This window comes from Bos javanicus, chromosome 4, assembly GCF_032452875.1.
Source record: "Bos javanicus breed banteng chromosome 4, ARS-OSU_banteng_1.0, whole genome shotgun sequence".
Taxonomy (NCBI): domain Eukaryota; kingdom Metazoa; phylum Chordata; class Mammalia; order Artiodactyla; family Bovidae; genus Bos; species Bos javanicus.
The window spans coordinates 106,747,323-106,760,664 of record NC_083871.1 but is presented as its reverse complement, the minus strand read 5'-3'; the positions used below and the strand labels follow the sequence as shown (position 1 = coordinate 106,760,664).

General features: G+C 44.0%; 1 gene segment (V, D, J or C); it reads right to left on the bottom strand.

Moving 5' to 3' along the window:
- The window catches only part of LOC133246536 (T cell receptor beta constant 1-like), a 64,697-nt gene extending 56,210 nt beyond the window's left edge, over positions 1-8,487 (bottom strand). The window contains 3 exon segments of the C gene segment in view: positions 7,865-8,023; positions 8,153-8,242; positions 8,392-8,487. Of these exon segments, the coding sequence occupies positions 7,865-8,023; positions 8,153-8,242; positions 8,392-8,425 (283 nt within the window).
- Between the last annotated feature and the right edge of the window lie 4,855 nt (positions 8,488-13,342).

Here is a 13,342-nt window from a genome sequence, read left to right as displayed (position 1 = left end):
TGACTTAGCAGCAAGAGCCTGTAGTCAAGTGGAATATCAAGCAGAAACAAAGGTTTTGGTTACAATAGAGAAAGAGTTAAAGGACAAGAATGGGAAGAGGGGAGTAAAGAATAGTAAGGTCAGGGCAGGGCTTAGGTGCAGGCTTTTGAAAAACTTCTAGTTGGGGTCAGGAATCTTGAGGACCTCGGTCTGCCCCTCTTTTTGTGCAGAGAGGAAGCAGCCGTGCCACGCTGTGGATTCAGCGCTGGCACAGAAGTACACAGATGTCTGGTTGGGGCTGGTGGACTTCAGGGTCAGGGGGAAATGTTCCAACTCATCTCGAGAGACGTGATACCCCTCAGGGACATCTCCTTTCTTAAAGGAGCCAGGGCCAGTTGAATAATAGATCAGCCGAAGTCCAAATCCCGGATCTTGGCGATACCAGTACATTGCATAATGATTCATTTTCTGAGAACACTGTAGAGTGAATTCCTTTTCAGTCTCCAAGATCCTGCGCCTTGGGAACTGTGTGACTGCAGCATCCTTAAGGCCTGTGGGAGATAAAGCAGGGATGACAGAAGGACAGGCTGGGGAGGGGAGCCCAGTGCTACAGTCCTGAGAAGACATTTGGTCGCCAGAGCCTGGGAAGCCAGTGACCGTGGTTCCTCACCTGTGATCAGGACTCACCTACTCGGAGAAGCAAAAGAACAACACAGCAGAGGAGCCTGTTGCACATGGTAGCGTCAAATGAGGAATGCTGTTTGCCCCTGAGATGAATTTAGTCTCTGAAACCAACATGTTTCATCTGCTTCCTGGCCAGAGACCACACCCTCTTCCCCCACTGCTTTAAAAAGGAGGGAAAAACCTCTTAGACTTGATAGAACGTGATGATTTCATTTATCTGTCACAGACAACTGCATTGTTGCCCATTGTCTGAGTAGCAACAGATCTATTCAAGGTTCCAGGTCTGGTCCCATGCAGATAAAAATCAACACCCCTTGGATTTGTTGTATCCAAGTAAGAAGAAGCATTGACCTGTGAAATGGCTTCCCATTGGGCAGGGTGGTCGCTGAAGAAATTCAGGGTTGAATAAAGGGAAGAGGTTGGAGGGTTTTCTTTGTAGGCACCATTTCCATTCCTTATGCCTCATGTAGATTTTGTTAAAATTCCATTAAACTAGAGGTAGAGGTAAGCTTCCCAGATGGCTCAGTGGTAAAGAATCCTCCTGTCAATGCAAGAGATGCTGGAGACGTGGGTTCGATCCCTGGGTCGGGAAGATCCCCTGGAGAAGGAAATGGCAACCCACTCCAGTATTCTTGCCTGGAAAATCCCATGGACAGAGGAGCTTGTCGGGCTACGGTCCACAGGGCTGCAAAGCGCTCGATATGGCTGAGCAACTGTGCACACAGAGTAGTGAAAATAATCAGTTCAGATCCTTCTTTTATTTCCAGCTCAAAATCACAGAAGGAGACCTGAAGTTGTGAGAAGGGGAACTGAGGTGGGGGAAGGAAAGGACTTCGAGTCGCTGTGTGTAAAGAAACAAGTCTGATGTGAGGAAGGAACCGTTAACCAGAGACAGACAATCTGTGGAAGAAGTCAAAGGAAATGTTTCCTGTTTCTTAGCTAGCAAAGGCTCCCCTGCAGGTGTCTATTAGGCAACTATCAAATTAATATCCCACTTACCTTGAGGGACACAATTTATTCAAGTCTCACTGGGCAGTGTAGTCAGAGGCAGGGGGGAAGTCAGTCCTGACTGACTGGGCCCTTCCCCGGCTTGGGAGACACTGACCCAGGAATCACGTTCTGGCCAGATTGTTGCTCAGGCCACACAGGCCCCTCAGGGCTGACGTGTCCGGGAGATTTGCAGCAGCTTCCGTAGTTTGAGGTGGGGTTTAAGCAGGTGGGACTTCTTGGCCTTTGTGACTGCCTTTTTGTGCAGTCTGTGGGGGCCTGTGTCGTGTTGTGTAGTGACAGCTGGCGCAGAAGTAGCTAGACGTCTGTGAGGAGTTGGCGGTCTCTAGCGTCAGGGGAAAGTTCTCTTTGCTTATTCTGGAGACAGTCGACCTAGATGAGCGCTCTCCTTTCTCTGTGGTATTAACCCCGTATGAATAATGGATCAGCTGCAGTTCCATTCCTGGGTCTTGCTGATACCAGTACATGTTGTCAAGGCCCATAGTTTGAGAACATTCTAGAGTAATCTTCTTTCCCGTCCCTATCACACAGTATCTTGGGGTCTGGTAAATATCAGCATCCGAGAAGCCTGAGAGAAAAAGGCAAAAATTGGTCACAGAGTCCAAGATGGGCCTTAATGCTGAAGCCGGAAGCAAACCTAGCACAGAGAAAGCTGTTCCTGTTTGATTTTAGGGAATTCTGCGTCTGTGACTCACCTGCACCCAACAGGTAAAGGGCCACACAGCAGAAGAGCCTGACAGCCATGCCACAGTCAGGGCCAGGAGAGTGCCTCCCAGGTCTGGGGAAGTGGGATGAGCAATTGGTGAAGTCATCAAGACTGTGATGGCAATGTTGCTGCATTTCTGGGCCCCACATCCTGTTGATAGCATGCTGTCATGTATATCCCTTTACCCATCAGAAGACTAATATTTTTGTTCACTTGTCTCATCCACAACAGGCTAGCTGCTTGGCTTATCTTAAGTCTCTACTCTTTTGATGAAACATTAAATCACACCTGTTTTACAAACTAAGTAGATGAGGACACCAAAGCTCTGAAAGTTTATAATAGGAGGATTTTGTCTAATTAGGGAGGTTAGAAAAGGAAGTGATGTTTGAGATGAGTTTGGAAGGATGAATTGGTCAGAAGTCTACAAAACTGAGAGAGAACATTCAGGCAATAGAGTGGCTCGGTCAAACATGATGCAGGACAGCATGTTGTGAGGATTAATTGAGGCAATACATACAAAGCATTTAAAACAGTGACTGGCCATCACTGAGTTCTCAGAAAATATGCTGTTATTATTGTGTGATAACCACACATTGTTCTCTGTCTCATTTCTCACTACTTGGTGTTCAGATTTCATCCACTTTCTCAACTTAGGCTTCACGATATTAGGTTCATCTTTCTTTTAACTGCATCGTCAATTGCACCAGAGCAGAAAACTGAGATCCACAGTTTTTTCCAGTACAGACTTTGGTAATGTTGGCTAAAAAATTCTGGGTGCTGCTGCAGTAAACAGCTTCCAAACCACTCTCCCCTCTCCTCTCTTTTCTTCATTTCATCTCAAGAAAAAATTTTAGCTTTGACTGTGAGTCACAGAGGTTATTCCCAGGATCTTTTGCCTCTTTGTCTGTTCCCTTTGCCCCATTTCACTAGAAAACGCAGCTGACATTCAATAAAATTCTTGCATAGAGGCTGCTGACCTGGGGTTTTGGATTTTGACTATTATGGATTCGTTATTTGAGGATCAGGGCTTCCCAGGTGGCTTAGTGGTAAAGAATCCTCCCACCAATGCAAGAGACATGGGTTTGATCCCTGGGGTGGGATGATCCCCTGGAGAAGGGAATGGCAAGCCACTTCAGCATTCTTGCCTGGGAAATCCCATGGACAGAGGAGCCTGGCAGACTACAGTCCATGAGGTTGCAAGACAGTCAGACAAAACTTAGAGGCTAAACAACAACAACAATTTGAGGACCATCTCTTCAGTCTTCACTTATTGTATGTAACACCTATAGGCTCCTGCTCACTCTAGGTCTCTCATACATCCTCAAGAAATATAACAATTATAACTGACCAAACCCTGACCAAACCTCTTGTTCCATTAAGGGCTCCTTTAAGACAAGAGTTATCATTCAAATCATTAGTGACATTTATCCTTTGCTTTTACTTTGAAGTTGATCGTACTTTAATAGAAAGTCACCAGCAAGAGAAAAATAAATGAAAATTTACTGCCACCTGCCGAAAATAAGGTGGAATTGGTGAACAGATACTTAACGACTTGGGAGGATTCTTTCTGATGAATTTTAAAGAAACAGGAAGGAGAGAGACTTTCGGTTGTTCCAAATGTGAGAAGGTTTTTGGATAAGTGATGAGTTGGTAAAAGTTCTCAGCAGCGACTGGATGTAAAATCTGTGTCTCACAGTAGAAGTGATTAAAGAAAGAGGGAAGAAAGACGGGGTAGAAGTTGGGTTGGGAGTAGATATGAGAGAAGCTCAGGTCCTCAAATGAAGGGATGCTTGAAGGCAGGGATAAAACATCTATCCCTTGTTTCTCAATCCAAGAATAACTCACGAATGACTTACCTTTCTGGTATAGCTAAGGAAGTCTCTGGCTTCCCAGGTGGCTCAGTGGTAAAAAATCTGCCTGCCAGTGCAAGAGATGCGAGAGATGTGGGTTTAATTCCTGGGTCGGGAAGATCCCCTAGAGTATAAATGGCAACCCACTCCAGTATTCCTGCCTGAAAAATTCCATGGACAGAGAAGCCTGGCGGGCTACAGTCCATGAGATTGCAGAGTTGGATACAACTGAACAGCTGAGTAGACACCCAGGGAGGTCTCTGCAGCAACTGCTGAGAATTTCTAAATGTCAACACTTGAGGATGCAGGAATCATCAGCCATAATTGTCCCATACGTCTCTATACACTTTTGGTCCAGCTTCTCTCACTTTCCACTCTTCTTTGTCTTCTTATATAATTCTGCTTAAAAGGACTGGTAGGTCAGGGGGTGCGGAGCACTTAAATACACATGTGCCAGAACTCAGAAAACATACTACCTGGAAGAAAATCATGAAGACTACTTGAGACATATTTGAGTCTATTTTCCTTCCCTGCCTCCCTCCCTCCTTTTCTTCTATCTTTTCTTCATTAAGTCAAACATTGCACTCAATCTAGGGATGCATAATTGGAGGGACATGACTCTGAAACTGAAGAATATAGAGTCTTGGGAAGAGTGAGTATAGAAAGAATGATGGAAGAATGCACTGACTATGGTAGTTTTGAAATAGATAGGAGCTGAGACTTCTTTGTAGGAGTCAGGAGAGCCTCTATGGATAAGCTAACCTCTGAGCTCAGAATGAAAGGATGTTCAGGAGTGAGCCCAGTGGTCAAGAAGTAATCACCCATTTCAGACACAGGAGAGAGTATTGGCAAAGGTGTGTGTGTGTGTGTTTGAAGTTGCTCAGTCGTGTCTGACTCTTTGCAACCCCATGAACTACAGCCTACAAGGCTCCTCTGTCCATGGGATTTTCCAGACAAGAGTACTGGAGTGGGGTGCCATTAGCTGTGCAATTCAGCTTGGCCTATTCAGGGAAACACAAAACCTTCAGTAGAACTAGACTATAAGTGCTGGCATGGATTTGGAAGACTTGGCTATATTTTTAGATAGAGACTCATTTATAGAGGGCTTTGTGCACCAAGTAAAGAATGACAGACCCAATCAGGCTGGTGGGAATGTCCAAGATGGAAGAAAAGCAGATACAGGGAGAGGCTGGTGGGGCGGTGAGAAGGGCGATGTATTTCTCCTTGGTCACAGGTGACAAGGGTCTGCATGAAATAGAAGCAACGGGGAGGAAAGGAGCAGCTGAATCCGATAAATGTGTGTATCAGAGACTGTGATAGTCTCCTGTCTCCCCCTTCAGGCATGAAGGACATTCTCTCCCATCTGTAGGAGCACTGCTGGCTGAACACCCTCCTTGTGGATTGTCTTGGCTACAGAGGCACCTCTTCCCCTGAGGGCATGCCTTTTCTCAGGGCCACTATCCCAGTGACATGGCTGCCGTGGAAATGAGCTTAAGACATGGGCCCCTCACCTTAACTTTGGATAGTTCTACGGTCACACAACTTCCCAGCCCCCTGGGGATGTAGCTTAGGCCTTTGTTGAGGCTGCAAGCCAGCCCCACTTCCCCTTCTTCCTTCCATCCATGTGGCTCATAAGTCACTTTCTAATAACTTTCCTGCACATTAATGCCCCCTGCAATGTCCATTTTCCAGGAAACCAAATCTACGACAATGTGCCATATAGAAGTAATAGATTTATCAAGCAAAGCAATGTGAGGACTAATGGAAAAGAGGAGCTCAGAGGCACTGCTCCAATCACTGACACAGAAATACAATACATGGGCCAGAATGGATGCAGGTAGGGGTGGAAAGGCAACCAATTCAGCAATAAATTACTTGACTTTGAATTGTGGAGCATCCAGCTGGAAGTGGCCAGTAGAAGGTTGGATTTACCAGTTAGGAACTTATGAAAGAAATTGTCATGATCATGGATGGAAAGGTTCAGTGTTAGTCACCCAGTCGTGTCCAACTCTTTGAGACCCCAAGGACTGTAGCCCTTCAGGCTCCTCTGTCCATGGAATTCTCAAGGCAAGAATACTGGAGTGGGTAGCCATTCCTCTCTCTAGGGCATCTTCCTGTCCCAAGGATTGAACCTGGGTCTTCTTCATTGCAGGCAGATTCTTTACCCCTGCACCGCCTGGGAAGCCCATGAGAAGGTTAAGGATGAATATTTACAGTGAGGAAGAAAGAGGGCAAAAGAAAAGTCTAGGAAAATCTACCACTAAAAATGTTCAGTAGACAAATGGAACAGTTAGTTTATGAAATAAAGATAAATTATTATTACAGATGAGACTGCTGAAGAAGCGTGCATAGAAAAGCTGGGAACAAAAGTCCACAGAAAACTGATTTCTTTTTTAAAGGGATAGCAGATGAAATAGAAGTAATAAAGGAGAATGAAACAAAGAACTATGACTTTTCCCCCAATTAGAACAGGTAGAAAATAAAAGAAACTGGGCTTTTTGTATCTGAACTGTTATCAGGTCCTGTGGACTCTTCTGTGGAAATAATTGAGGTTTATGAGTTAAGAAGACAAACCCCTCAAGGAAGGCTTCGACCTGATTCTCAGGCAGACTTTTGCGTCATACTTAGCAGCCCCTGATTAAGCACTTTTGTGTCTAGAGTTCACTGGCTCCTAGTAGGGTCCTCCCCGCAGGGCAGTCAGGGTTTTTTCCAATGTCCTGAGAGAAAGGGCAGTCTCCAAGCTCCTAGCTTTGGCTCCATGCTGGACAGCAGGCAAGTATTTTGGAATTCAGTAAATTCAGAAAATGAAGCGAGTCTATTTGCTCTTGCAGGTTAAGATTGATCTCAGCAGAGATCCATGTGTCAGGCAGTAGGTGAAAAATAACTTTTATAGATCACATTCTCCAGTGACTAACTTCATCTTCTGAGTCAGATTTAATGGTGATTAAATTTACTTAGAATGAAGTTTTAGAAAATGAGTTAGTCAGTTTGTTCTTGGTATAAAGGCAACCAACTACAGACCTAAAGAGTAGGCTTGGAAGGGATGGGATGAGAAAGGGCTGGCAGGATAAAGGGGCTGTCAGCTTTAACAGAGTGGATGAGAATACAGAAAGGTAGGTGGAGACAGACATCAAAGGACCATTAAAAGCCACAATGTGGAAAAGCTAATAGGAAACGCTTTTATTAAAAATCACCATGGTGTTCCCAAACGTTCAGGCTCATTCTCCCAGGAGGACAGTATTGGGCTGGCCACTACCACTAGGAAAAAAAAAAAGAGGTTCAGTAGGTAGGGGAGGTAGGATAAGTCTAGGCTGGGGTTTAGGAGTCACCCCATGGCCTGGGGACACTGACCCAAGGTGGCCCTAAGTTCAGACTGGGGCTCACACAGCATAGAAACAACCTCTAAGGAACCCACACCCCACATCGAGGAAGTCTGTGTGCCCTTCCAGGCAAACACAGCGGTCTTTCTGTGTAGAGAGCAGGTGGCCAGGAAGCACTGTGCAAATATTGCTGGCACAGAAGTAAATGGCCATCTGGCTGGGAGTAGCAGGCTCTAGGTAGAGGGAGAATTTTGCCTTCTCCTTACGAGAGACATTGTATCCATCAGAGACATCTCCTTTGTTAATATCATCGATACCGTAGGAGAAGTAGATCAGCCGGAGCCCCCGTCCTGGGTCTTGTCGATACCAGTACATGGACTCATGGTCCTTAGTCTGAGAACATTCCAGTACAGTGCTCTTTCCTGTGTTTGCAATCCTATTTCTTGGGGTCTGGGTAACACCGGTATCCATGGAGCCTGTGAGGAAACAAGAGTGAAACTAGAGCAGAGCCTAGCAAGGGACACCTTGCCACGATCTCAAAGGAGAAGCTTCAGCCACGACCCAGGAAATTTAAGGCAAGGATTTCCTGTGTTTCCCAAACTCACCCGTTCCCAGGAGACAGAAGATCACACAGCAGAGGAGCATGGAGCCGATGGTGGGGAGAGGCGGGATGAAGATGGTCTCAGCTTTGAGTGCTGGGGGAACAGGGCATGGAAATAGGAAACTGTAAGGATTCTGTCAGGGAAGTCATTGCCCCTCCCAACTTAGCAAGTCTCAGAGAAAGATGCAGCCACACCCTTTCCCATCACATCCCCCAAGGCCCTAACGTTCTTCACTCCCTTACTTCTTAGGTGGTGCTTTGGCTTATTGTGTATCATATCAGCAGATGCTGAAATTTTTACTCCTTCCTCTTCTCTGCCATCTGTCAGAGAGCAAGGTCTCTGCTTCTCAGACCTTATCTATTTCAGTCATTCAAGGAACCATCACCCTCCCAGTTGGCTAGGCAACAGAGAACATTCAGAATCCTCTCAAACAAAAGGAGTCTAGTCTCACTGGAAGTTTGCTTAACTTTTCTATTTTTCTGCATTTATTTTTTTCTAACTCAGGTCTAGATAAGTTTTCCAACTTGAATATATGCACTGTGAAGTTTGAGAATTTTTTTAAAAGAAGGGCAACGTGATAACTTTGTTTCAAATTGCCACAGTTCTTTAAATGGCTGATGCTTTTCTGGTCAATGTTTTCAAGGTACGTATCTTTACTGCAAGTATTGGTGCATGGCAGGGAGATAGTCACTTAATATGGGCATAGATTTCAAAGAAATATTAACATCTTCACTCATATTTTGAATAACTGTAAATGGTTCTTTCAAGAGAGAGAATTTCAGCATAACATAAATTGTTCCTGATTTTAGGAGGCAAGTGCTCAGGATTTCAAGACAACATACTACAAATAATGCCATAGTTCAGCTATGATGATCTGAAGCCCTTTGTGACATAATAAACAAATGGTGTTTGCTGTTTGAGCTTGTCCTGGTTCCACCCAATCTGTGGATATATCATGGCATCCCATCACAGTCAATCCCACTTCATCTCACATTGGGCAAGCCTTCTTTCTAATGTTTTTTCTTTGGGTTATGAAAATTTCTAACATATGCCAAGTAGATGTAATCATATAATGAACTTCCATGTCCCCACATTTGATGTTTTTCAGTTGCTCAGTCATGCCTCATTCTTTACGACCCCATGGGCTGCAGCATGCCAGGCTTCCCTGTCCTTCACTATCTCCTGGAGTTTGCTCAAACTCATGTCCTTTGAGTCGGTGATACCATCCAACCATCTCATCCTCTGCTGTCCCCTTCTCCTCCTGCCTTCAATCTTTCCCAGCATCAGGGTCTTTTCCAATGAGTCAGTTCTTCACATCAGGTGGCCAAAGTATTGGAGCTTCAGCTTCAGCATCAGTCCTCCCAGTGAATATTCAGGGTTGATTTCCTTTAGGATTGATTGGTTTGATCTCCTTGCAGTCCAAGGGACTCTCAAGAGTCTTCTCCAATACCACAGTTCAAAAGCATCAACTCTTCAGTGCTCAACTTTCTTTATAGTCCAACTCTCACATCCACACATGACTACTGGAAAAGCCATAGCTTTGACTCTACAGACCTTTGTTGGCAAAGTAATGTCTCTGCTTTTTAATACGCTGTCCAGGTTTATCATAACTTTTCTTCCAAGGAGCAAGCATCTTTTAATTTCATCCTCACATTATCTGGCTTCAATAATTACCAACTCATGGGGACTTTCTTGTGGTCCAGCGGTTGAGTCTGCCTTGCAAATGCATAGATCAAGGATTCAAACCCTGGTCTGGGAACTAAGATCCCACATGCTGTGGAGCAACTAAACCCATGCACCACAGCTAGAGAGTCCTTATGCCAATAAAGATCCTAGGACTTGATGCAGCCAAATAGAAAGACTGGGGGGAAAAGTTTTTAAATTAGCATAAAAATAATAATAATGACCAACTCATGGCCTCTCTCATTTATTCCCAATTTACTTCTCTCTCTCTTTTGTTATTTTGCACAGTTCCTGATTTATTTAGGAGCACCCAACCACATTTCCCAGCTGGTGCACCATTCCATGTGACACATCCCAGTGTTATCTTCCTTCTCTCTCTTTCTGGTAGAGAGTTCTCCATTAATCATGCCAACAGAAAAGTGGATTCATTACAGTACATTGCTTATCCTGGTGTTCAATTAACACAAACAGGGTAATTGTAATAAAGATGATCACTTCTGGTTTGTCCTTAATGGGAAAAATATAATTGCCCTAATTTGCAATTCTTAAGCTTAATGTTTTGCTGCCCCCTGCTGTAGGCAGTGATTTGACCAGAATGGAGATTTAGGAGGTGAATATAACCTGCTATCAGACTTCCTAGGTGGCACTAGTGGTAAAGAATCTGCCGATTCAAGAGATAAGAGACGAGGGTTCGATCCCTGGGTCAGGAAGATCCCCTGGAGGAGAGCATGACAACCAGCATTTTTGCCTAGAGCGTCCCATAGACAGAGGAGCCTGGAAGGCTACAGTCCCTAGGGTTGCAAAGAGTTGGACATGACTGAAGCAACTTAGCAACAAAAGCCAAAATAAACTATTATTGGGAGTCACATCAGTTGAGAGAACAGGGGACTCGGGTCCAACAGAGTCCTACAGGAGAAGTTTGGAGTTACACGTGACAGAGGTGAGGCAGAATCTATGTCTGAGGAGGAGTGAGTTACTATGATCAGAAGAATGAATGGAAGAGACATACATTGGATGGGAAAGGACCTGAAAAAGACACTCTTATTTCTGGGCAACCAAGAGGATCCTTGGTGGCACAGACCAATATTTCCCCTACTCTGGGTGGTTTGTATGACACCCAAATCTTACCTGTAACCCACTTTTCCTCTGACTTATCTTCAGAGCTCTCAGAGCATGGACCTCTCATTCTCACCCATGTACCATGCTCTTTGCCGGCTGTGTGCTGTGTGTCCATAAATGTGATCCTACGGATGCTGAAAACGGTCTTCACTTGTGATTACTCAACTGTATAACAAACATCCTCTAGCAAAAAGGATGCCAAAGGAGAAAGGGTTTTTTTTTTACTACTGGTTCCTGCTTTCCATCATAAGATATTTTTGCTTACCTTCAACTCACAAAGGTATTTTCCTAAGCTTTCTTCTAGAAGGTTTGTAGTTTTAGCCTTCACACTTAGGCCTCTGATCCATCTGAAATTTATTTTTGTTTATGGTATGCTGCTGCTAAGTCACATCAGTTGTGTCTGACTCTGTGCAATCCCATAGATGGCAGCCCACCAGGCTCCCCCATCCCTGGGATTCTCCAAGCAAGAATACTGGAGTGGGTTGCCATTTCCTTCTCCAGTGCATGAAAGTGAAAGTGAAGTCACTCAGTTGTGTCCAACTCTTCATGACCCCATGGACTGTAGCCTACCAGGTTCCTCCGTCCATGGGATTTCCCAGGCAAGAGTACTGGAGTGGGTTGCCATTGCCTTCTCCTGCTTATGGTATGAGGTACCAGTAAAGTTCATTTCTTTCCATGTGCTCATCCATTTCAGTTCAGTTCAGTTCAGTTGCTCAGTTGTGTCCGACTCTTTGTGACCCCATGAACTACAGCATGCTAGGCATCCCTGTCCATCACCAACTCCCAGAGCCTGCTCAAACTCATGTTCATCAAGTGATGCCATCCAACCATCTCATCCTCTGTCATCCCCTTCTCCTCCTGCCTTCAATCTTTCCCAACATCAGGGTCTTTTCCAATGAGTCAGTTCTTCTCATCAGGTGGCCAAAGTATTGGAGTTTCAGCATCAGCATCAGTCCTTCCAATGAATATTCAGGACTGATTTCCTTTAGGATGGACTGGTTGGATCTCCTTGCAGTCCAAGGGACTCTCAAAAGTCTTCTCCAACACCATGGTTCAAAAGCATCAAATCTTTGGTGGTCAGCTTTCTTTATAGTCCAACTCTCACATCCACACATGACTACTGGAAAAACCATAGCTTTGACTAGATGGACCTTTATCAGCAAAGTAGTGTCTCTGCTATTTAATATGCTGCCTAGGTTGGTCATTCCAAGAAGTAAGCATCTTTTAATTTCGTGGCTGCAGTCACCATCTGCTCTGATTTGGGAGCCCAAGGAAATAAAGTTTGTCACTATTTCCATGGTTTCCCCATCTATTTGCCTTGAAGTGATGGGACCAGATGCCATGATCTTCATTTTTTGAATGTTGAGTTTTAAGCTAGCTTTTTCACTCTCCTCGTTTACTTTCATCAAGAGGCTCTTCAGTTCTTCTTCACTTTCTGCATAAGGGTGGTGTCATCTGCATATCTGAGGTTATTGATATTTCTCCAGGCAATTTTGATTCCAACTTGTGCTTTATCCAACCCAGCATTTAGGCTTATCCATTTACCTCAACATTATTTGTTGAGTAAATTGCTACCTTAATGCACTGAAATTTTCAATACGTAAACAAGGGTTATATTTCCATTTTTAAATTTTCTTTAGTTTCCATTTGTGATGGAACATCATTTGCTAAATTTATTTCTGTTGTTGATACTATCATATACGAAATTGTTTCCTGAAGTTTATTTTTCACTTGTTTGCAACTAGTGTAAAGACACTTGATTTTTTTATATTGATTTTGTATCTTGTGATCTTTCAAAATTCACTAATTCTTTCTATCTGTGGCTTATCGATTCTTATATAAATAATCAGTGAAAGTGAAAGTATGAAAGTGTTGGTTGCTTAGTCGTCCACCTCTTTGCAACCTTGCAGACTGACTGTAGCCTGCCAGGCTCCTTTGTCCATGAAATTTTCCAGGCAAGAATACTGGAGTGGGTTGCCATTCCCTTCTCCAGGGGATCTTCCCAACCCTGGATTGAACCCAGGTCTCCTGCATTGCAGGCAGATTCTTTATCATCTGAGCCATAAGTAACGCTCTATAAACAATCATGTAATCTGAAAATAGTGACAATTTCTCATCTTCCTTTACAATATTTAGGATTTCTTTTTCATTTTTGTTTGGCCCTATGACACCGGTTAAGACCTCCAGTATAATGTTGAAGAAAAGTAAGCAAGCTTATCAGGTCCTACAGTGATTTATGGAGGTAGGGCAATTAAGTAACAATTATCTATTTTGACCTGAAGTCAAATTCCCAAGTTATCTTTATAATTGTAGAATCTTTATACTGCTTATTGCATTTTTTTTAAGGTTCTGGATTCTTGCTGTCAAACTGACATCATCATATGAAAGTGA